The sequence below is a fragment of the Xenopus laevis genome, chromosome 1S (genome assembly GCF_017654675.1).
Source record: "Xenopus laevis strain J_2021 chromosome 1S, Xenopus_laevis_v10.1, whole genome shotgun sequence".
In the NCBI taxonomy this organism is placed as follows: Eukaryota; Metazoa; Chordata; class Amphibia; order Anura; family Pipidae; genus Xenopus; species Xenopus laevis.
In genome coordinates this window covers 107,218,161-107,242,475 of record NC_054372.1, presented here as the reverse complement: position 1 = coordinate 107,242,475, position 24,315 = coordinate 107,218,161, and the positions used below count along the sequence as shown (strand labels likewise).

General features: G+C 38.6%; 1 protein-coding gene across 3 annotated transcripts; it reads right to left on the bottom strand.

Moving 5' to 3' along the window:
- Positions 1-203: 203 nt before the first annotated feature.
- trmt10b.S (tRNA methyltransferase 10B S homeolog) lies at positions 204-15,679 on the bottom strand. 3 transcript variants are annotated; one of them, XM_018243742.2, is made up of 9 exons: positions 15,348-15,679; positions 12,732-12,951; positions 11,094-11,208; positions 10,155-10,282; positions 8,355-8,507; positions 7,782-7,860; positions 3,426-3,493; positions 1,824-1,947; positions 204-507 (listed from the first exon to the last, which is right to left on the bottom strand). In XM_018243742.2, exons 2-9 carry the CDS (start codon positions 12,927-12,929, stop codon positions 389-391), a joined length of 984 nt encoding a protein of 327 aa, XP_018099231.1. In that variant the 5' UTR covers positions 12,930-12,951; positions 15,348-15,679; the 3' UTR covers positions 204-388. The 3 variants fall into 3 exon arrangements, with proteins under 3 accessions (XP_018099231.1, XP_018099229.1, XP_018099232.1); XM_018243740.2 differs by having other exon boundaries at positions 15,504-15,679; XM_018243743.2 differs by lacking the exon at positions 8,355-8,507 and having other exon boundaries at positions 15,504-15,677.
- Between the last annotated feature and the right edge of the window lie 8,636 nt (positions 15,680-24,315).

Here is a 24,315-nt window from a genome sequence, read left to right as displayed (position 1 = left end):
CGCACACTATGGCTAACCAGTAGTTCATCAGAAGGATTAATTGCGAATGCTGCATTTTTCATATACAGAGGCCTCCATCTGTTATACTGTGTATATAGAGATTTTCATACGCACACCTTAAAGAGATACTGACACCAGAAAATAACCTTTTTTTTATAACCATAACATTGTTTTTGACTGCTATTTATAATTCTGCCATAAAATTATTTGCCCGAGGCTTTTTTATTATCTTTCTTACCCCCTCCGGCTGCCATATTTGTGCCATATGAGTCCATTAGAAACTCTAACTGACAGACAGGTTAAGAAGGGACAGTCAGGTTGGCAAAACAAGTTAGATTTGGGAAAAATAAGTTAGATTTGGTAAAAATCACAGCATATTTTTGGAATCCTATATCTCTTCTAGTGTGGTTTTGTTTCGAAGAACATAGCCCTTTCCAGGTGAAACTCCAGCTTGCAAGGCTTCTACCCAACTCCGGGTTCTGTAATATGTGGATAACACATCAAAGACTGTAGAGGAAGAACAAACTGTGTTATTTTTGTTTTATATTTAAGTGTTTTAAGCAGCAAAATGCCAATAAATGTAAATGGGAAATGTTCATGAAGATGACATAAAGCTACACCCTAATTTACAGATGTTAATGGTGTCAATATGACATACCTACTCATGTGGTTTGCAACATACAGGAACGTCTACCAAAACTGCATTAAAGGAAAACTATACCCCCAAAATGAACACTTAAGCAACAGATAGTTCATATCATATTAAGTGGCATATTAAAGAATCTTACCAAACTGGAATATATTTAAGTAAATATTGCCTTTTTACATCTCTTGCCTTGAGCCACCATTTCGTGATGGTCTTTGTGCTGCCTCAGAGATCACCTGACCAGAAATACTTCAACTCTAACTGTAACAGGAAGAAGTGTGGAAGCAAAAGACAAACTCTGTCTGTTAATTGGCTCATGTGACCTAACATGTATGGTTTGTTGGTATGTTTATGAGTACAGTGAATCCTACGATCCCAGGGGGCGGCCCTTATTTTTTAACATGGCAATTTTCTATTTATGATTACCCAATGGCACATACTACTAGAAAAGTATATTATTATGAAAATGGTTTATTTACATGAAGCAGGATATTACATATGAGCTGTTTTATGCAGTATCTTTTTATAGAGACCTACATTGTTTGGGGGGTATAGTTTTCCTTTAATGCATACTGTATATGAGCACTCACTTTATTACTAGGCACTGAAAACAGAAGAACCCTGATTTTACATATTTCACTCTCACCTGGAATTGATGCTCGTCTTAGATATTACATTTCCTCAGGAATTTACTCAGTCCCCTAGCAAACTTAAATTGGGGTTCTACTGTATATCAGAAGAGGAACTTATGTCTAATGTTATTTTGCTCTTCTTGCAAGACAGGCTAATTTCAAATGGATGCAGTCAATCCTTAATACTTTCTTCATTGTTTTTCTGGCTTTATATCACTCTCCATTCATTTCTCAAAGTCTCCCCATGCTCAATATGAACACACTTTGTTGATGATTAGCAAGTAAGGACTGCAGAGCTGTAAGGCAACACCCTTGAATTGTCCAGTGTGTTTGGCATCTTACAAGATACCCCTCTAAATGTTACTCAGGTTTATGTTTTCATGTGGCTTGGGAGCACATTGGCCAAATCCTCTTATGAAATGAAGAGTTGGTAATATGGACACATGAATGTCACCCATTCAAATACATACTCTGCTATAGTTCTCCCTTGCTTTTATCCAGATATATACACAGACCTAACTTGGTGATAAAGTCAATGCTCATACCTTGATTGATTGCTAGAATCTCAGAATGGAAGTTCTTCATATTAATATTTTTAACCATATACTCTTGAATTGGCAGTCGTGCAGTCTGAAGTTCATGATCTTTAGCTTTATGGTATGTCAGTTTCTAGGTGAAGAAGCATTAAAAAAAAAAAAGTGTCAGGCTTGCCCCCATTAAATGGCAAATCAACCCCAAAATAAAACTGTTCTTATTAAAAAAACATAATTCTAACCAACTTTTACAATAAAGATTTTCAGTGTTATTTGTAAAAACAATTGCTATTGAAAGCAGCATTTGTTTAACTCCTGAATTTTATTTTTTAAATAATGTTTGCAAAAGTCTTAGTTCCCCAGGCAGACAAACAGGTCTGTTAATCACCTGCCTTGTCTTACATTGTCAACAGACTGAGCCATCGGGGCAGACAATAGAAAAAGACGACTGCTTTCAATGGCATTGCATTTACAAATAATTTAAAAACCATAGAACATTTGTAATCGATGTATATTGCAAAGTTGCTTTGAATTTTGTTTTCTTTTATTAGGCATTTTAATCAAATTATTCAAATAAAAAAAAACTTTTTCCTTCCTTTGTAATAATAAAACAGTATCTTGCACAGTAAATCCTATGTGTGAAGGCCTATTTATTAAAAGTTGAATTTTAGGGGGTTTTAGAGGTATTTGCATGTGTTTATGTAAAAAAACTGAATATAAAAATCTCAATTGGATACAAACATGAAAACTTCAAATTTGTGGGTTTACAAATTGAAAAAAATAAATAAATCTTGAATTAACAAAATAGCTTGAATTTTGCTTAGGGCAACTTCCATTACTTCTACATGAACTTGCAATCTTTTAGAGGCCCAGGTTTTACATTTGAGTTTTTTAATTGTTTTGTGCTGAATAAATACCAAACATTCCAGTGTTTGAAAATACAATTCGAATATTGAAAACGAATGATCTTTCAATTGTTATGTCTATATCCACCTTAACACTGACTTTTTGATAATAAAAAAAATTGAAAAATATATGGTCACCAAAAATTCTGTATTATCCTAAAGGTCAGGTGTACGCACAGTATGGCTAACTAGTAGTTCATCAGAAAGTTTAATCACTAATGCTGCATTTTTCATATACAGAGGCCTCCATCTGTTATACTGTGTATATAGAGATTTTCATATGCACACATTAAAGAGATACTGACACCAGAAAATAACCTTTTTTATACCTATCATAACATTGTTTTTGAATGTTATTTATAATTTTGCCATAAAAGTATTTGCCTGAGGCTTTTTTATTAGCTTTCTTGCCCCCATGTTCCTCCTGCTGCCATATTTGTGCAGCAGGAGTCCATTAGAAACTCTAACTGACAGGTTAAGAAGGGACAATCAGGTTGGCAAAACAGTCAGGTTTAGGAACTTCAAGTGACAATTACTTATAAAAGCAAAAGTATTAGCGAAAATTCGATCAACATAACCTATAGCCAAATTTTAATGTAGATTAATATTTTAAAAATAAAATTTTTAGTGTATCACTTTAAAGTTAAAGAAGAAAATGTTAGTTAGCCAGACTGAAATTATTCTTGAGAAACCAGAATCCCACACATACCTTCTGGACACTTTCATCCACCAAACCACCAATCACATAAACCTTTTCTGGGTCAACATCTTCAAGAGCTAAAAGCAGATCCAAACCATAAAAGTCAAGACCCAAAATCACTGCTACATGTTGAATCACATCAAGATTTGTGCCACATGGGGCGTTTCGGTGTATTGTGTCACCCGAAAATTCAGCAAGCTGGGAAACAAAACACTCCGGATTAGCCCCTATTCATTACTTTTAGATTCTCCTTCACTGTGGGTCAGACGATAATTGCTTGAACATAGGCTACTGCATTTTTTAGTGATAATCCCCTCACCCACATGTGCAGGAGAGTACCACATTTAAACAAGTGGCTGGTGATACAGAATTGTGTTGCTTGTTCACCAAGCTGGAAAATATTTGAGCAACAAAACCATCTTGTGTGCCATTACCCTTTTAAAGGAATAGTTCAGTGTGAAAATAAAAACTGGGTAAATAGATAGGCTGTGCAAAATAAAAAATGTTTCTAATATAGTTAGTTAGCCAAAAATGTAATATATAAAGGCTGGAGTGAACAGATGTCTAATAAAACAGCCAGAATCCAACTTCCTGCTTTTCAGCTCTATAACTCTGAGTTAGTCAGCGACTTGAAGGGGGGCCACATGGTACATTTCTGTTCAGTGAGTTTGTAATTGATCCTCAGCATTCAGCTCAGATTCAAAAGCAACAGATATGACCCATGTGGCCCCCCCTCAAGTCTCTGATGGGATACTGCCTGGTAACCAGGGTAACCAGTCAGTGTAAACCAAGAGAGCTGAAAAGCAGGTTCTGACTGACTTGTTATACATCAAATCACTCCAGCCTTTATACATTGCATTTTTGGCTAACTAACTATATTAGAAACATTGTTTATTTTGCACAGGCTATCTATTTAGCCAGTTTTTATTTTTACACTGAACAATTCCTTTAAAGAGCAACGCTGCTACTTGTACAATAATTAGCAGACACAAAAATGGAATAAATTACTTGCACACAAGTAGTAACTTCCTGCAGTTTGGAAATACTTCATAAAGGTTCAGTGTTGAATCATACAAGTTTTTTTTAAGTGAAGGCAAATATCGTTCTTATCAATTTGTCATTGATAAGACTAAACCTTACTTCAAGATTAAGGTACATTGATCATATATAAGGAGAACAACTGCATAATGATTACCGTCATGGAACAATTTACAATGCTAGTGCAGTAAAGGGATATTAGCCAAAACCCACATAAGGAATTGCAGAATCTGCAATGTTTACTTAAAGGAATTGTTCAGTATAAAAATAAAAACTGGGTAAATAGATAGGCTGTGCAAAATAAAAAAATGTTTCTAATATAGTTAGTTAGGCAAAAATGTAATGTATAAAGGCTGGAGTGACTGGAGGTCTAACATAACAGCCAGAACATAACTTCCTGCTTTTCAGCTCTCTTGCTTTCCACTGATTGGTTACCAAGCAGTAACCAATCAGAGAATTGAGGGGGGTACATGGGTCATAACTTTAGCTTTTGAATCTGAGCTGCATGCTGAGGATCATTTGCAAACTCACTGAACCAATCATAGGATATGGAAATCAAAGGCAAACAGCAGAATACCTGCTAATCAGTGCTTGTCCACACGACATGTTTCGGGCAGCAAGGGCCCTTTGCACGATAAAGCAATGATTAGCAGGTATTCTGCGGTTTGCCTTTGATTTCCATAACCTATGATTGAATCAATTCCAGTGGTGATTTAACGGAACACCAGAGGGAATCAAGGCTTTCCAATAATGCTTGGCTTTCTGTGTGTTACCCTAAGAGTGGCAAACTCACTGAACAGTTATGTCCCATGTGGGCCACCTTTAAGTCGCTGACTAACTCAGAGTTAAGGTGGCCATAGACACACAGATCGGATCGTACGAATCGAGGATTCGTACGATTTTCGGATCGTGTGTGGCGTGTGCCGACATCTTTCGCCCGGCGGAGATCGGACGTTTGGTCGATCGGTCAGGTTTGATTTTGACCCGACCGATCCCGCCGGAGCTCATGGCACATCGTAATCTGATTGTTCAGCCATATGGTCGAACAATCAGATTACCCCCGATATAGCCATGCCTGTTATGGCATATCGGGGAAAGATCCGCTCGTTTGGCAACATCGCCAAACGAGCGGATCTTTGCATCTATGGCCACCTTTAGAGAGCTGAAAAGCAGGAAGTAGTGTTCTGTTTGGTTATACATCCAGTCACTCCAGCCTTTATACATAACATTTTTGTATTAGAAACATTTTTTTATTTTGCACAGCCTGTTTAACACTGAACTGTTCCTTTAAAGCTGCTTGTATTGACCCATTTGCAGAGGAATTAGGTTATCTTGCAATGTGTTTTTGGGAATCCGTTAAAAAACACAAACTGCACCAGGGTGCATGATTGTACGTTACACTATTGCCTGTATATGTGCTACACTCTCTCAGTTATATTTTGGTCTTTAGAAAGTGAAGCATTTTTAGAACTAGTAAACCACATATATGTTTAAGGTTTCCTTTTAGTTTATCAAACTATCTTTGGCATAGGAGTTTGATGAAGAGGATGAGGAAGCTGCACTAAAAGTATTTCACCTTTTTTTCTACCTTTTTTGAAACATTGACATTACTGATACAGAAGTGTCAAGGTAACATCGCAACTTCACTGATGCCCATTGCATGCTACAAGTAAAGTGTCCTGTATGAAATGAGTCATTGGAGTCCAGTAAGGGTAATATACAACTCAAACACGTATATATTTCCTAGTGCAATAGAAAAATACCTGACCTGTCAAAGAAAAGAAAACAAATAGCTTTATGAAAAGTATTTATCAAGCCTATCAGACTGAATAAAAATGTTTCACTATTAGTTTACGGGTGCCATCTAATGGACACTTGTATGTATTACAGTGGAAGGACATTATGCATGCTGTGGATCAGTTCTAAACACTCAAGTAGATTTATGAAAGAATGAGCTGGGTAATCCAGAAGGATTCCGAGAAGTCTAATTTTTTTTTTTTTAAGATTTCTCAAAAACAGCCAGGAAACTGAGACAAAGCACCACCCCTACTGCCGATTACTGGCAGCTGGGCATTTTTCTCTTCAATAGGAATGGCCTGTACTTTCAATGGTTCCCTCTAATTGCAGCCAAGCATTCTCTATTGTAAGAAAAGCATGCCCAGTGCCTAGCAACAAGTCCTAGCAACAAGTATAGAGTTTGCCTGCTTTCCTGCTTGGGCTAAGTGTGCCTATTAATGCTGTTTATTTTGAAGTTCTTTATATCACGTGAAATTCAATCTGTGCACCTCCTTTTACAGTACGTACAGATAGGCTAGGCACCATCATCATGAAGACCTTTAAGAAGAGTGTTTACATATATTGTGGAGGATTACAAGCTAAATTTACTTATCTTTACTCTCCCCCCCTTTTTTTTAGAACAAAGGCTAGATGTGCACATAGGCAATGCAAAAAATTGAAAGGATGCAAGTACAGAAGTAAGTACCATTCTATTTGGTGTCAATGCGATTTACCCTAGCTCTTCTCACTTTTACATTTCAATGATGCTTCATATGCTTTGGGATTCTGTACCAAAACAAAGCCACTACAATAGATATTTAGACATAAAGGATTTCACTCTGAAGATGTCTTCCATTGATCCCAATCTTTTCTTTTGTGAATTCAAAGAACATAGTTTGGGCTGCTATCAGTCATCTGAGCTTAGGAACCAGCTCAAAGGTACAGTATGTAGATAATTAATGATACAAGGCTGATACTGGACTTCATAAATACAGTATAGACTCCATATATAACAAAGTGGAATGTATGTGTCAACTGAATTCTTTATGAATATCATAAAAAACTTGAGTAATGGCATAATGTATCCTGTAGCCATGGATAATATTAAAACCCCGTTCCATACTATACCTCTTATGCTCTTCTGATTTTATAATGAATTACCTAGCCAGAAATAGAATTTTTAAAGATTTTCTATATCAATATGACTTGGACTGAAATACCTAATGCATGCTGAACTGATCGGTACAATCAATTTTATGCGGCAAATACAATTTATAGGTAGATCGGTATTAAGCACAGGCAAAAATAAAATACACACATACCCAAATTAGTAGAAAAATCAATTGATAGACCTTTTACGCACTAACCCCCACATGTAATAAAAGGCACTAAGTTTGCCCAGGAGCAGTAACCAGTAGCAACCAATAAGACGTTTGCTTTTAAACATGTGACCAGGAAATTCTACCTGCTGATTGGTTGCTATAGGTTACTGCCCCTGGGCAAACTTAGTTCTTTTAATTACATAACCCCTTACATGTCTAAAGCTTTTACCATTGTCCGAATCAGGGGTAAGATAAACAACAGTTTCCAATGGGAATACGTCAAGAAAGCTGTTTTCCGTAGTATCTACCTATGAAAATAGAATGAAACTGTATTACAAAAGGCTATAAAATACAATCCCCCATACTACCTACCTCTGAAAATAGATTGAAAAGGATCAGTGTTACAAAAACCTATATAATATGATTCTCTCATTTTGGGGCAGATTTATTAAAATGTAAGATTAGAACTCACCTCAGAAAAAACTCACTCACTTTCTATTCATTCCTATGGGATTTTTAAAAGCATATTTATCAAATGGTGAATTCCGTTGATTGTAAAAATCATAGGAATGAAAAGAACATCGGTGAGTTTTTCTGTGGTGAGTTCTAATCTCACATTTAAATAAATCTCCCCCTTCATGTTAAAAGATAGTAGAAGTAGTTTAACAAATTTTGTAGATATTTATTATTATTCTTTAAAGGGGGGTTGAAAAAATTGCAAAGTATGTTCTGTTGCAATGTTTCTAACCAACTAAAAATATTTAATTGTAACAAAATAATACAACAGTTTTAATTAACTTACAAGATAATTGACAAAGCCATCATTCATTCGCACACATTCATCATATAGTAGACCGTTTACAACAAAACTGGTCAGGTATAGCCAAAATGGTTTTTCAGCTTTTTTGTTTGATCCATAGAGCCTTCTGATCTGGGCTGCAAGACGACTTATTTCCTAAGATAACAAACAAAATGAACAATGACAACTACACATAGTACATAAATTACACTGTATAGTGTGAGAAATTCTAATCACCAGTCAGTCTCTCTCTCTCTCTCTCTCTAGTAATTCGAATATGCCAGCACTCAAACCAAAAAAAGAATTTATGCGAGGTACAAGATCAAAAACCGTAATACATCATTCAAATGGATCAGCACTTTTTTTTTTAAGGTGAAAAAGATCAAAAAACGTATTTGATCACACATTTGAAAACACATTTTATCCAACGTTTTGGACCCACCTGGGGACCTTTCTCCTTGAAAGGGAAAGTTAAACACTGACCCTAGCAATGGATTTATTGACAAAATTAAGTATGTAAAATAGGAGATGACCTAAACATCTTTAAAAAAAAAATCAGCAGCTTTTTGGTTACCAGCTTCCAGGAAGTGTTTTAAACTTTAAGTCAAATAGAGAGTAAAATAATCAAAACAAAAAAGGGATGTTAACTGCAAACATTACAGTTGGGTACAAAATGTTGAACATTACAATTGGGCAAAACATTTTGTTATTTAGTTTTCTTAAATAAAAAGCAAAAGCTAGCTAAACAATGTGAAAAAAATAGTGAAACTAGTATATTTTTATCCACAACGTATACTACTATACCGAAATTGCAGTATAATGATGCCTGCCACCAACTGATGCAAATTTTGGCTGATGATACTAGAAAGCAAAGATTTGCACTTTGTAGTGAATTACATGCACAGCTGTTCCTGCTGTATAAGGGGGGTTGCATGGGTGCATGATATGGAAATGTACTTGGACATTCCTTATGTGTGTATTATCCAATCAGCATAACAGAAAACTCCTACAGCGAACATAATGCACCCTACCCTGTACCTTATGTGCCAAGCTAGGGGAACAACTGTTGAATCTAATCTACTACTTTATAAGTTAGATACTACCTAATGGGCCCTCCACATTTTTCTAAGAAAATCCTCCTATATACATTAACAAGACTGATGGAAAGTTAAGTAACTATTTCCCCACTTCATTCTCAACTTTATTGCTACAGCCCGTATTTTGTACAGAATGCTTTCTTTCTATAAACATAAGTCACTCTTATTCTTTCTCTACTTATTTTAAAAGGGGTTGTTCACCTTTGAGATAACTTTTAGTATGATGTAGAGAGTGATGTTTTGAGACAATTTGCATTTGGTTTTCATTTTTTATTATTTAGCAGCTCTTCAATTTGCATTTTAAGCAATCTGCTAACTAGGGTCCAAATTACCCTAGCAGCCATGCATTGATTTAAATAAGAGACTGGAATATGAATAGGAGAGCACCTGAATAGAAGGATCAGTAATAAAAAGTAACAATAACAATACATTTGTAGCCTTACAAGTCAGCGACGCCCATTAGAAAGCTGCAAAGAGTCAGAAGAAAAAGGCAAATAACTATAAAACATAAATAATAAAAAGCAATTAAAAAGTTGCTTATAAATTGCCCATTTTATAACATAATAAAAGTTACCTTAAAGGTGAAACACCCCTTTGTGGCTCAACAATGTGGTTTTGAACACTGCTAAGCAAAAACAAAATCAGTAGGAGGAAATGTCTTTGTTTGGTTGGACTAACAAAGCATGCAGGCTACATTTTTTGTTACCTTTTTGGTCATGTGCTGGGTCATGCTCAAATCGATGCAAAGTCTGGGACCTGAATCTTTTGCTTCCAGCAGGTGCTCTTTTGTCAAAGCTTTCAGAAATTTCTTACTATGCTTCTGCTCAGTTGCTCCTATTAAAAGAAGACATACTGTCAGGGGTGCTTCACCAATGAGGCAGCAGCACCCCACTAGGTACCAGGGGCAGCAAAAATGCTGTTCCTGGTACTTTAAGAGCAAATTTCGGGGGGAGGGGGGCAGCAGCAACTGCTGCTGCCTCAGGCGGCAGAGGGGCCAGGATCGCCCCTGCATACTGTTACAATTGTACATCTTGATGCTCTCATTTTAAATGAATAAATATGTTTAGATATGTTAGATATTTACCAACGTATTGATTTCTGCAGATACAGACTAAAGGATATATATATATATAGATATAGATATATATATATATATATATATATATATATATATATATATATATATATATATAGATATATATATATATATATATATATATACAGATATATATATATATATATATACACACATACATACAAGTAGATGCTGGTGCACACAGGGAATTTTTTCAAATCAATTATCCTTTATTGTATCGATAGAGAAAGGCCCCAGTAGAGGACCGAAGCGTAGAAAAAATAAAGGATAATTGATTTAAAAAAATTCCCTGTGTGCACAGGCATCTACTTATCTACATATTTGAAACTCTGGGAGCTCCAGGACTTAGTATAAAGTATCAAAATTTATTTTCAACGTTTCGGCTCCATAGCTTGAGCCGTCTTCAGGAAACAAAAACTTGCTATGGAGCCGAAACGTTGAAAATAAATTTTGATATTTGATACTTTATACTAAGTCCTGGTTGGTGCGGTTTTTTTGCTAACAAACTATGTGATTGATTTGAACCAGCACACGGGCATTGGATAATACCTTTTTGTAAATCCTGGGCATTCTTTGCTTTTCTTCTTTCCTTTTCTTGTTTTCTTTTACATTTTTTGGCTGCTGTGATTTTTTCCCAGTGCCTCTGCTTCCTTAAAACATTTCTCTAAAAACAAAATATATATTATTATAGGAATATTTTAATTAATTAAAGAGGTAATTAATCTGAAAATAAACTTCTACTTTGACATATCCGATAATATTTTGACTAACACTGGAAGTTTTGTAATACTTGAGATGTTTCTTTGACTGCATGTTTTATTCAGAATATGATTTTTTAGGGTGATTGCAAACTTGTATGGGAAATATCACAATTGTAACTTTTCCTGCCTTGTGACACACATATTGCTTGAAGATGCAATTCATTTTCTATGATACATGCATGTCATTAAGTAGATTTGAAGTTATTGGGGAGACACTTTATGAAGTTTTATGACCATTACTTAAAGTAGAACTAACCCCCCCCCTTTAGCCAAAAGTCCCCACTGCCCCCCCTCCTGCACAGTGTATTGTGTCCCCTCTACAAATACTGACCGCACATGCAGAATCAGCTCAGTGGAGTTCACGGGCCAACTTCGGCACTTCGGTATTCTTTGTAATGTAAGCGCCGTATTGGTGCACGCGCAGTTGAAAAATCTTCCTGTACGTGACAACTGCGCATGCACAGAAAGTAGGGATGCACCGAATCCATGATTTGGTTCAGGATTCGGCCTTTTTGAGCAGGATTTGATTCAGCTAAATCCTTCTGCCCGGCCGAACCAAATCCGAATTTTCAAATGCAAATTAGGGGAAATCGCATGACTTTTTGTCACAAAACAAGGAATTAAAAAAAATGTTTTCCCCTTCAAACCCCTAATTTGCATATGCAAATTAGGATTCAGATTTGGTTGGTATTCGGCCGAATCCAAAATAGTGGATTCTGTGTATCCCTAACCGAAAGTAACGGAAATTGCCGAAGGGAAGGAAGAAGACGTGAAGAATACCAAATCGCCGGAAGATGGCACCCGTGAGCTCCACTGACACTGCATGTCCGGTCAGTATTTCTAGAGAGGACACAATTCAGGTGCAAGACTATTCAAGGGTAAGACTGTGCAGGGGGAGGCAGGGAGAAGGGGGCAGTGGGAACTTTTGGCTAAATGGGGTTTAATTCTCCTTTAAGGACAATGGCAAAAGGGTATATCTGCAGTGTGAATATCACAACAAAATATGTCAGGCTTAAGGTCCATGTCATGAGACATTTTCTCCAACAGTGAATCTACGCCAAGCGAGAAAACGTTGACCAATTTATCTCTGCCCCAAAATCAATGTGCATTGACAAGCACAGCATTGCCCTATTAGTAACAGATGGGGTGGATTTTCGGTATCAAAATGCATGCCTTCTAGTGCCAAAATCTGTTCCATCTGTAAAAAAACTGAAAACTCCTTGTATGCCATGGCCTCTAGCAACTACTGGTTCTACTGCATGTATAACAATGCATTGCTGCGATGGGATGATGGAGCAGTATATTAAAAAGTTGAGAGTAATGTATGGCCAGTGTCCTTGATGGTAAAAAATGTAAATTATCTTCTGGTTGATTCCATTTCAGGCCCATTAACAGCATATTAAATAAATCTGATCTTTATACTTACCGAACACCATTTCCCACTTTCCTGTGGCAAAGAATTTAAACTGTCATTATCTGAATCGATTTCAAGTAAACTAAGAAAATCCATTGAGAGCTGTTCCTCTTCTGTCTGACAATTTTCATCCTTCAAACCATTTTGCAAATCTGTTCTATCAAGAGTAATCAACTTTTCAACACTGTCAAAGCCTTCAGCAGATGCCATCTTACAGATTCCATTAAATATTCTGTGAAAACAGAGGTCATTTATCAGCAAACAATACAAACTATTAATTCTTTAATGGGATGAATTAAAATATATTTATATGATGCAACTAAAATCTATTATTGTCTATGGGCTAGGAAACACCACATTCCTTAAAGAAGAAGGAAAGTCATTTTACAGTTAGGCACCCCCAAGTGAATGTATTTACTTACTTGAAATCCCAGTCCGGCACTCCTATCAGCAAAAAAAATGCACCGACCCGGAGTTATACCAGTGAGCAACATGGAGCAATCCTCTTCTGGCTGCGCATGTGCATTTGAGTGAACAGCTGAACTTTAACTAAAAAGTCTGCTATTTGATTCTACTGTGCATGTGTCTGCCCGGGTAAATTGAATAAAGAAGAAGCCGGAAGAGGATTGCTCCGTGGTGCTCGCTGGAAGAACTCCGGGTTGGTGCAGTTTTCTGCTGATAGGAGCACCAGCCCGGGGTTTCAGGTAAGTCAATACATTCACTTAAGGTTGCCTAACATTTGGCAACCCCAAGTGCAAGATGACTTTCCTACTCCTTTAATTGCTAGTGCTCTGTTCCTTGCACAGATCACTAAGAAGCTTTAGAAAGACAAGTCGGCAACCTTTTTTCCAGGGCTAAACAGGGCTGTTTCTGCCAAAATAATTTGAATGGCAAGATGAAAAACTCTCCTTAAAGGGCACCATTGCAGGGACAGCAAAAACCCCTGCAAACATTACCTGCTCTTACATGGAGTACATATCATTTGAAAAGTACACTGCGTATCTTGTGGGTGCTATACAAATAAATGATGATAAGGATAGGACATTACACACACACTCACTTTACAGCCACATTTGTATTTGCCTATACTTTCCTCCCTCCCCCCTAAAAGAGAAAAGTTTGTTTCAATAAGAACTAAAGGGAGTTGCCCCTCAGTGATTAGAATTGCTTGCCTGATACTCTGGGCTGGTGCTCCTGTTAGCAGAAAACTGCACCAGCCCAGCGTATTTCTGTAGATGTTCATCTTCTTCCACTGTCATTTTTTTTCCAGGCCTGGATATGCGCATGTATAGTAGAGTAAAAAAGACAACTTTTGTGTCTAAGTTCAGCTTTCACCCTACTAGGTATGTGCATATCTGGACCAGAATGGAGAGAAGATGGAAGAGGTTGCATGCACTGTATAAAAAATGTAATTATTTGCATTTCTCTTCTGCCTCTTTCAAATGGGGGTCACTGACCCTAGCAGCCAAAAAGATATTGCTCTATGACGCTACAATGTAGTTACTTTCATTCACACCATTGCATAGGGTAAATGAGAGACCCTAGCAACCAGATAGCTGATAAAATTCCAAACTGAAAAGCTGCTGAACGAAATCTTAAACCCACAAAACATTAAAAAAAAAATTAAAATTCGCAAACCGTCACATACGTCATACTGAAAGTTGATTCAAACTAGGCTTTTAAACCTGGTCAGTGGTTTTTAACACATTTCAATACAGACTATTACCATTAATGGGTCTCTTCAATCAAAGATTTGTTTTGCATAATAAAACATCTTTTCTATACATGTACATTTTTTTTCTGTAGTTTTAAAGTTATTTGCGCATGTAATTGCAACTAAAGTGAGTACCTGTAAGTACCTGTCTGACTGTTTATATTGTCTGCACTGTTTGGTTATCCTGAATCAATATAGAAGAAGCCAGTTTACTAATACATATAGAGCAGAACTGTTTCAGAACATTTGCTACATTTTGGAGAAATGAACCAAAAGAGGTGGCTACACAAATAATTAAAATTGGAATTATGAATAACGTATGTTGGAAATATGGTTTAAAGGATCTATTTCCATCATTGTGCAAAAACTAATTTGCCTAAAATAAATGGTTATAAGAGTTATGATAATAATTTAAAATATGTGTGTTTAAAGGGGTGGTTCACTTTTAGTATGTTACAGAATGGCTAATAAATAACTTTTCAATTAGTCTTCATTGTTAATTTTTTATAGCTTTTTTAATAACTTGCCTTTTTCTTCTGACTCTGTCCAACTTTCAAATGGGGGTTACTGACCCCATCTAAAAAAACAAATGCTCCGTAAGGCTACAAAGTTATTGTCATTGCTACTTTTTATCACTCATCTTTCTATTCAGACCTCTCCTACTCATATTCCAGTCTCTTATTCAAATCAATGCATGGTTGTCAGGGGTATTTTGGACCCTAGCAACCAGATTGCTGACATTGCAAACTAGAGAGCTGCTGAATAAAAAGCGAAATAACTCAAAAACCATAAATAATAAAACATGACAAACAATTGCAAATTGTCTCAGAATATCCCTCTCTACGTCATACTAAAAGTTTATTTTAGGGTGAACAACCCCTTTAAGAATAAGATGATAGTAACCCAGCACTCACACATAACCGAGATAGGGGGCGACCGCTTTAAATCCTCCTGCCGCAAGGAACTCTGGGAATCGTAGTTCAGCAAATGATGTAGAGTAGGGTCAAAGTATTCGGTATATATATATAAAAATAAAAAGCATTGCTCCAAAATCTGCATAATGATTATACCTCCGCTTCCAGCACGGCCTGCCAGACTAGTAACTAATAAGCTAACGATGTAATGATGGTGCAGAGCTCAGCACAGCAGTCACTGAAACACACTGGAACATCATGGCTTTGTTAAAGACGTCATGTCACGACCATATGACCAAGATGTGAACAGAAGGATCTGACGTTACGTGAATTGTATTACGTAAGCACGCTGCGTGCATATTCAATAATGGGGTGGGTGGATGTAACTTGAATGTTATTGCTGCTGCCATTCCAGGGAATGTTAAGATTGTTGTAAAAAGCAAAAAAAATTGTGCTGGCTCAGAAATGTGCGGACTGCTGCACCGCCGCATAAAGAAGTGTTGCAGGGAGGAATTGAGGGGTGGAATGTTGATTTGTAGTTGTTTGACCATGACAGGGGTTACATAGAAAAAGCTTCCAGCTGCTGGGGAATGCTGTGTATCAGTTACAGGCTTTTATTGGTGTCACAGAACCTGGAGGCTGCTGGGGGAGCACATTGTGACCCAGCACCTATCATTGCAGTGGGAGCACAGAATATGGTTGGGAAAATCATTTTAATCAGAACGCATTGAGATCAGTGATGTAACTACCAGGGGTGCGCAGGGTGCAATCACACACCACTGGGGCCCGGCGTTGGGAGGGAGGGCTGGACTAAGCACTTGCTAATTACTTGGGCTGTGACAAGGAGAGAGAGAACATGAGCAGCAGCTGTGGAGCTGATTGGCCAGCACTGATACTGCCCGCCTCCTTCAGTTCCCTGCTTTCAGCACGAGGAAAAGGAAAACCAAAGAAGGAGCTGCTTATTAACCCTTAAACACTGCAGCCTGCTCAGCTCACTCACACGGCCAGTGGCTCTGCTTTTGTGTTTTTCTAAGTTGCCTGTGCTGGCTACTGGTCCACTTTCCAGTCACTCTATTTGAGGGGGACGCCTTCTGCATGTGCTGGAGTAATCTATTTCCCATCCAAACCTAAACATTATTATTTATGTTGAGATGATTTGGACCTCAATCAAGGGAACTGCTGAAAAGTCACTAATGCTGGCTGCTCCTGACCCTCCTCCTTTTCCAGGCTCTCTGTAGCCAAGGTGAAAAGATAATGGATTAGACAGGGGGCAGTATTATTAGTGTATAATTAGTGGCAGCTCCAGTCCCACAAGCCTCCCCCCTCCACAACAGGATGTGCAACTGGTAGTGTCAGAGCAGCTCAGTGACTGCTAATAGTGAGGGACTTATCCCGCCGACTCCCATAGACACATACCTTGCTGCTGGAATGTGAGCACAAGGCAGGAAAAGAGATGCGAGGTCACATGAGCATCACAGACATGGGTGTCCACAGAAAATTTTCCAGGGGGGGGGGGGGCAAGGAGGCAAATTTCAGAATCCACAAAGCTTTTATATAATATATAAAGTAGTACAAATTGCATACGTATAGCATCTTCATTCTGTTACTGACACTACCATCAAATGGATCATTCCAGTTTGGCGATTTTTATTAAATATAAAGGATGGTAAAGTGGCAATTTCAAGTATAAATACCCCCAGAGCTCACACAAAGATGGCAAAGTGGCAATTTCTTGTATAAATAGCAGCTCCTTCCTTGGTTTTCGTTTTCCACACGCTGAAATCAGGGAACTGAAGGAGGCGGGCAGTATCAGTGCTGGCCAATCAGCTCCACAGCGCTGGCCAATCAGCTCCACAGCTGCTGCTCATGTTCTCTCTCCTTGTCACAGCCCAAGTAATTTGATCCGCCGGCAGGCAGTGTGACAAGGGAGGAGCGAGCACCAAGGGAGCTGTGAAATGAAATGTCGGGCTGCAGATAAGAAATAGTCCAAGGGAGTGGGGGAAAACACTTTGAAAAACAGTGCAGTGTCAATGTCTGTGTCCCAGGCTGCTTCTGCAGGCAAGTCCAGGAGGGGGCAAGTGCTTAGTCCAGCCCTCCCTCCCAACGCCGGGCCCCAGTGGTGTGTGACTGCACCCTGTGCACCCCTGGTAGTCACGCCACTGGATTTGTTGAATAGTCAGTCCCTCAGTCATTTCAGTGAACTAACTGCAGTTATATATTTCATTTGTGGCTCATGGTAGGATAAATACAATGCCAGTTCTATGTATAATGCCTTCTGAACACATAATGTCCTAGAACACATGGGGCGCACGCCAGCGGCACTTTAGCGTGCGATTCATAGGGGGGGCCCGAGTGCCCATTCTGTACCAGGGCCCACCAGCAAATAGTTACACCACTGGGTGACACGTATGTAAAAATGTAAAATCTGGTGGTATAAAACTGAAGTTTGAATATAGTCACAATGCACGTGCCATCTTTTTATGTGTCTCAAGAAGTAGTGAAGATGGTAAGCAAACTAGTGATGAAAATTTGTACTATGACTGGTTAAAAGTTAATACTGTACATAATGTATACGGAATATTTTATCACAATTTTAATACTTTATTAAAATATCGAGGACACTAGATCTAGATTCCTAAATCAAACCAAGTGATGGCAAAGACAGCAGATGGCAGATACAAAGTGAAGCCAAGGGTCAGAAGTTAGCAAGTCCAGGATTTATATAAAATGAAAACAAGAGATGGGTTAATAGGGAGCGAGGAAGCAAAAACCAACTTAAAAATATTACAGGATTCTTTGTAAGGAAATTAGGCACACAAACCAGAATGCTCTATTCACTGTAGCAAATGCAGAACGGCATTATGACTTAATGGGTGAATAGATTTGGGGGTATAAGTATCCACAGTGGTGAAATGATATACTGTACTACTTTATGTTAAATTATTTTAATACAGTGGTAATTTTAATTACCCACACAGTGTAAAGTACAGCATAGTGAGCAATAAAACACTTGTTTGTCATTACACAGCACTTTAGAGTTTAGTAGACTAAAGAGTGGGGTTGTGGGTGAAAACTGAACCAAACCTACAGCAATTGTTATCTACTCAACCCAAGATCCTTGCTGGAAGATGCAGCACCATGTTGTCCCTGTAGAAACAAGTTTCTGAAAAGATGCACATACAGTACTGCTAGAAAGAGAATCACATCCTAGTACTATAGTACATACAGTATGTGGAAGACATGATCACAAATTGGTTACACCTGTGTAGGCCCCCAAGCCTCAGATTTTTGAGAACGTAACAGCCCTCCGGATAGACATTACCCCTTCAAACTCCATTTACAAATAATTTTTCAAGGGCAACACATTTGCATTTGCTACATTAGTATGAGCTGTAAGATGCAAATCTTTTTATTACCATTGGCAATTATTCAATTGTGGGGTAGGTGTTAAAATGCATCAGTTTACATTTATCTAGCAATTTGTTGCTTGCTTTAGTGAATAGTTTGGTATGTCCATTTTATTGCTATTGATGTCTGTTAGATGACCAGACTCAGAGATTCTTCTGTCTTTAACTTGTCTTAATTAATCAATTGCTGGCCCTCACCCATGTGACCCTCTTGCTGTATATCAGGACATTCATTCTAGGGGAAGCATAGCAGGGGTGAGCATGGCAGGAGAGCTATGGCAGATTTAACAACAAGTCCATCAAGTTCAAGTACAGAAAGTTTAAGTACAACATATAGAGTTAGACAGAGTTGGACATCAGTTGGATCAAAGTTTGATCAGAATCTCCAAGCAAACATTCGACATCACTGCTCATCAATTCTTCTATCAACAAGATAAAACGGATTATACTGTTTAACTATGTTTAATTTGATTGCCTTCTTTTTCTCTCTCTCTCCTCTATACTTCTGCATATATCCTCTGCACTCCAACATCCATCAAACTATCCTGAAATTGTAATCTCCTCTTCACTGCTCCCATCACCCTCTCTCAATATAAGCACACTATCTTGTATTGTTAAATCTATTATCCCCTCTCATCCCATCAAACAATACAATGCTCGCACTGTCAAATCTAGGTCACTCCTTGTCTCACTCTCATTATTACTGTTACTTGCAGCTGGGGACATCTCCCCAAACCCTGGTCCGACTCACTCGTTTGTACCCTCACTTATTCCTACTCTCAGGCATTCAACAAAGTCTTTTCCAGTCTCTCAGACTTTACGCACTTCTAATCTTGCAAACGTAATTCACATAAAGCCAGTACCCTCCCTGCCTTTCTCATGTGCCCTCTGGAATGCACGGTCAATCTGCAATAAACTAACAGCAGTCCATGACCTCTTTATAGCTAAATCCCTTCACCTTCTTGCAATCACTGAAACATGGCTCTCCCCCTCAGACACTGCTTCACCTGCTGCCCTCTGCTATGGAGGCTTCTCAATTAGTCACACTCCTAGACTGGATGGCCATCATGGCGGTGGGGTGGGATTACTTCTCTCCCCCAAATGTAGGTTTCAAAATCTAACTACACCGACTTCTCTCTCCATCACTTCTTTTGAAGTCCACAGCATACGTTTGTTTTCTCCAATCTCTCTGCGTGTTGTTGTCATATATCGCCCCCCTGGTCCCTACTCCACCTTCTTGGATCACTTTGCTGCCTGGCTTCCATACTTTCTCTCCAGTGAGACACCTGCTCTCATTTTAGGGGACTTCAACATCCCCATTGACAACTCTGCTTCTGCTGCCACCTCTAAACTTCTCTCTCTAACAGCTTCATTTGGTCTCTCTCAGTGGACCGACTCACCTACCCACATCGAGGGTCATGCTCTTGACCTTATATTCTGCCACTCATGCTGCCCATCCAACTTAATTAACTCTCCCTACCCTCTATCTGACCATCATCTACTCTCCTTTCAGATACTGCTTTCATCTGCACCTTCACAACCATCTCTCTCTACCCACACGTACAGAAACCTTAATGCCTTTGAACCACAACAATTATCAACACTATCAGCACAATCCATATCTCATATTAATACTCTCTCCTGTCCCAATATGGCAGCTTCTCTCTACAACGATGCCCTTTCAACAGCACTTGACTCCCTTGCACCTTCTACCACCCGTCACAGCCGGCCAGCTAAACCCCAACCCTGGCACACTAGTGTAACTCGGTACCTCAGAAGATGTAGCGACGGTGGAGAAAGTCACAAACTGATCCTGACTTCATCCACTTCAAATTCATACTCTCCTGGTATAACCGAGCTCTATCATTAGCCAAAGAACGAAACCTCTCTTATCTAATATCTACTATGTCCTCCAAACCACAGCAGCTGTTTGCCACATTTAACTCACTCCCATGCCCCCCTCCACCCCCTCCACCTATTAATGTTACCGCCCAACCTTGCTCATTTCTTTAATGAAAAAATCGATCTCATTAGGCTGAGCATACCGTCCGACAACAATCTCAGACCAACGTGCAGTCCACTCACATCTACTTTGCACTCCTTCACCCCTGCAACTCTAGATGAAGTTAGCAAACTTCTGCCTGCTCAAAACCCACCACCTGCTCCCTTGACCCCATACCCTTTTGCCTCCTCCACCCAATCTCTGATACACTCTCTCCTGCACTTACCCACCTATTTAATCTTTCACTCTCTACTGGTACCTTTCCATCATTATACAAACAAGCACTAATCACTCCTATCCTCAAAAAACCTTCCCTTGATCCCAGCTCTCCCACTAACTATCGACCGGTCTCCCTTATTCCATTCGCATCCAAATTACTAGAAAGGCTTGTTTACAAACGTATGATCCAGCATCTCACTCACAACTCCCTCCTCGACCCCTTGCAATCTGGCTTCCACCCATCACACTCGACTGAAACTGCACTCACCAAAGTAACCAATGATCTTCTATTGGCAAAGTCTAAAGGTCACTATTCCATTCTAATCCTTCTAGATCTCTCTGCAGCCTTTGACACAGTTGACCACGCACTCCTCCTTGACATTCTACACTCAGCTGGCATTCGGGACACTGCTCTTTCATGGTTTACATCTTATCTGTCTGACCGTTCCTTTAAAGTTTCCTTCTCTAACTCTACCTCTACTACTTTCCCACTCTCTGTTGGCGTTCTTCAAGGCTCTGTTCTTGGCCCCCTGCTGTTCTCGCTCTATACAACTTCACTAGGAAAACTTATTCAGTCATTTGAACTTCAGTATCACCTTTATGCTGATGACACCCAACTCTACTTGTCTACTCCTGATCTTTCTAATTCTGTCCTTTCCCAAGTCACAAACTGTCTCTCTGCTGTCTCCTCCTGGATGTCACAGCGCCACCTGAAACTGAACCTTTCTAAAACAGAACTCATTATATTTCCTTCAAGATCTTCCCCTGTCCCTCAGATATCACTCACCGTAAGCAACACCACCTTTCATTCCACCACACAGGCAGGCTGCCTAGGAGTTATCTTAGACTCTCATCTGTCTTTTTCACCACACATTCAAACACTTGTAAAATCTCAGTTCGGAATCAACTAAAACACTGATTCAGAATGAAAGGTGGTGTTGTTTACGGTGAGTGATATCTGAGGGACAGGGGAAGATCTTGGAGGAAATATAATGAGTTCTGTTTTACTGCAACTTACTCCTCACAGGTATTCCAACAAGTCACCTTTCACAACTCCAATCTGTTCTAAACGCGGCCACTAGACTCATTCATCTAGCTCGCCACTCAACATCAGACTTTCGTCAGACTTTCTCCTTCTTTCCAAACTTTCCAAAACTCAAGCACTCCTTAAAGACCCATCTGTTTAAAGAGGCTTATTCGATGTACCTTAATTATAATTATATAATTATAATCCTAATGTCTCAATTGTACCCTCACATTTAGTTTGCAAACTCTAATCTCTAGGTCCTTCTAACCCCATTGTATTCTGTAATCCTTGTTTGTTATCCACCATTTATTCCCTGTTTGCTATAACTGCAGTAAAGCACTGCGTATATTGACAGCGCTATATAAATAAATGATGATGATGATGATGATGTCTCGTTATACAGTGATAAAAAGAAAGGTGCTATTTGCTTAAGTGCCCAAAAGAACATCCGAGTAATGCTTGTATGATTCCACCTATACACACATGGAAATAAATACTCAAAATACGCCACACCTTGCAGAACTGCATTTTTTTGGCACAAGACAGAAATAATAAACACTCCATTTGTGCCATTGGTTTTATTAATCTATATAAATAACTGTAGTACTATGACAATAACACAAGATGTCAGTGTTTGTGTACTGCCTTTGAAAATGCTAAAAGGTAAATGTTACCTTAAAACATTAACTATTAATGATGTCAAGCACTATAAAGTGACACATTTACACACCATCATTGACACAGAGAAGCCTTTGTTATAATCTTCTACCTAAACAGATCACTTTCAGTTTTCTAAACTCAAAAGCTGGCTTGCATGCTTTCTACAGAGGCCTTTGATTTCATATCTTGGCAGCATACCTACTTTGTGAGTAAGAAGAGTGTATAGTATGATTCCTTTCTTTCCAGGGGACCTAACATGACAGTATAACTTACTCTAAAAAATGTAACTTAAAATTTTCAAGGTTCCTGCGGCTTCTTGTGTTCTTGAGGATTACATGGTTCTGGGGATTAATTGGATTTGAGTCCTAAAATCACAGTTCCTCTTCTTTAGGTTAATATTGCAGTCTACACTAGGAAAATCCTTCTGAAGAGCCATAATGATTTGAAGAAATACATTATCCACTGTTTGGTCCGTGAACCTAAATTATTTCCCTTTATATATATTAAGGTGTTAACATATAGTTTTCACTAGCAATTATGCCATTTTGACCACCAAAACCATTATGTAGCAGGATAATCCTTTTACAATAAGTATGATGTGATCTATTGTAACTTAAAGGGTGTGGCCTGATAGTTGCAGGTGAGATTGGATGGAAGCAGCCAAACATATTTAAGCAAATCAGCAGGACCACAACACATATTTGCTCATAAACAAAGTATGACAATCATAATAAGTGATAGGCAATGGCGACGACTGTGTGCAAACAACAGACCCACAAGAACCAAAAGATGGCAGTATGGCCTAGGTTTGTAAAGTTGCATCTGAACTAACCCCTGTGCTCATGAAACAATGTCCTCTGGCAGTTGTTTGGTCTTGACCTATAAACCATGTTTAGGGAAAAAAACTGAGTTTCTCCACCTACTGCGCATGCGCCAAAACGCCGTTCACAGCAGGAAGAAGATCGCGTGGAAGAAGATGTCGTCTGTGAACTCCCTGGACTGGACCTGCGCAGAAGGGTAAGTAACAAGTTAGGAGCATTTGCCCAGCGGGACAGGTAGGCCAGGGGGGAGGAGGGAGGGTGGGCAACAAACGGGAGGGGGGAGGGTTTTTGCACCACCTAGGTTTCCTTCCCCTTTAAGTCTGGTAGCTCAGTAATCCAGGTGCAGATTCTAAACTGTTACAATTTGATACATTTGTTGATACAGTTTTCAGCAGCATATATGGAATATTAGCAACTATTGTATCAATTCTAACAGCTGTCTTTAGTGAAACTCAAGGATTCTGCTCAGCAGGGAAGCAGCTAAGAAATGTATCAACTACTGTATCAATTTAGAACAGTTTACAGGATCAGTGACCCCCCCCCTTCCCGAACTGTTTCAGAAAGATATAAAGTGAAAAATCAAACTTTAATCTTTAAATCAATATTACAAAAACAGTCACAAATAGAAGATACAGGTATGGGATCCATTACCCAGAAACCCTTTATCCAGAAAGCTCCGAATTACCGAAGGGCTGTCTCCCATAGATTTCATTGTATCAAAATAATCCAAATTTTTAAAAATAATTCCCTTTTTCCCCTGTAATAATAAAATAGTAGCTTGTACTTGATCCCAACTAAGATATAATTAATCTTTATTGGAAGCAAAACCAGC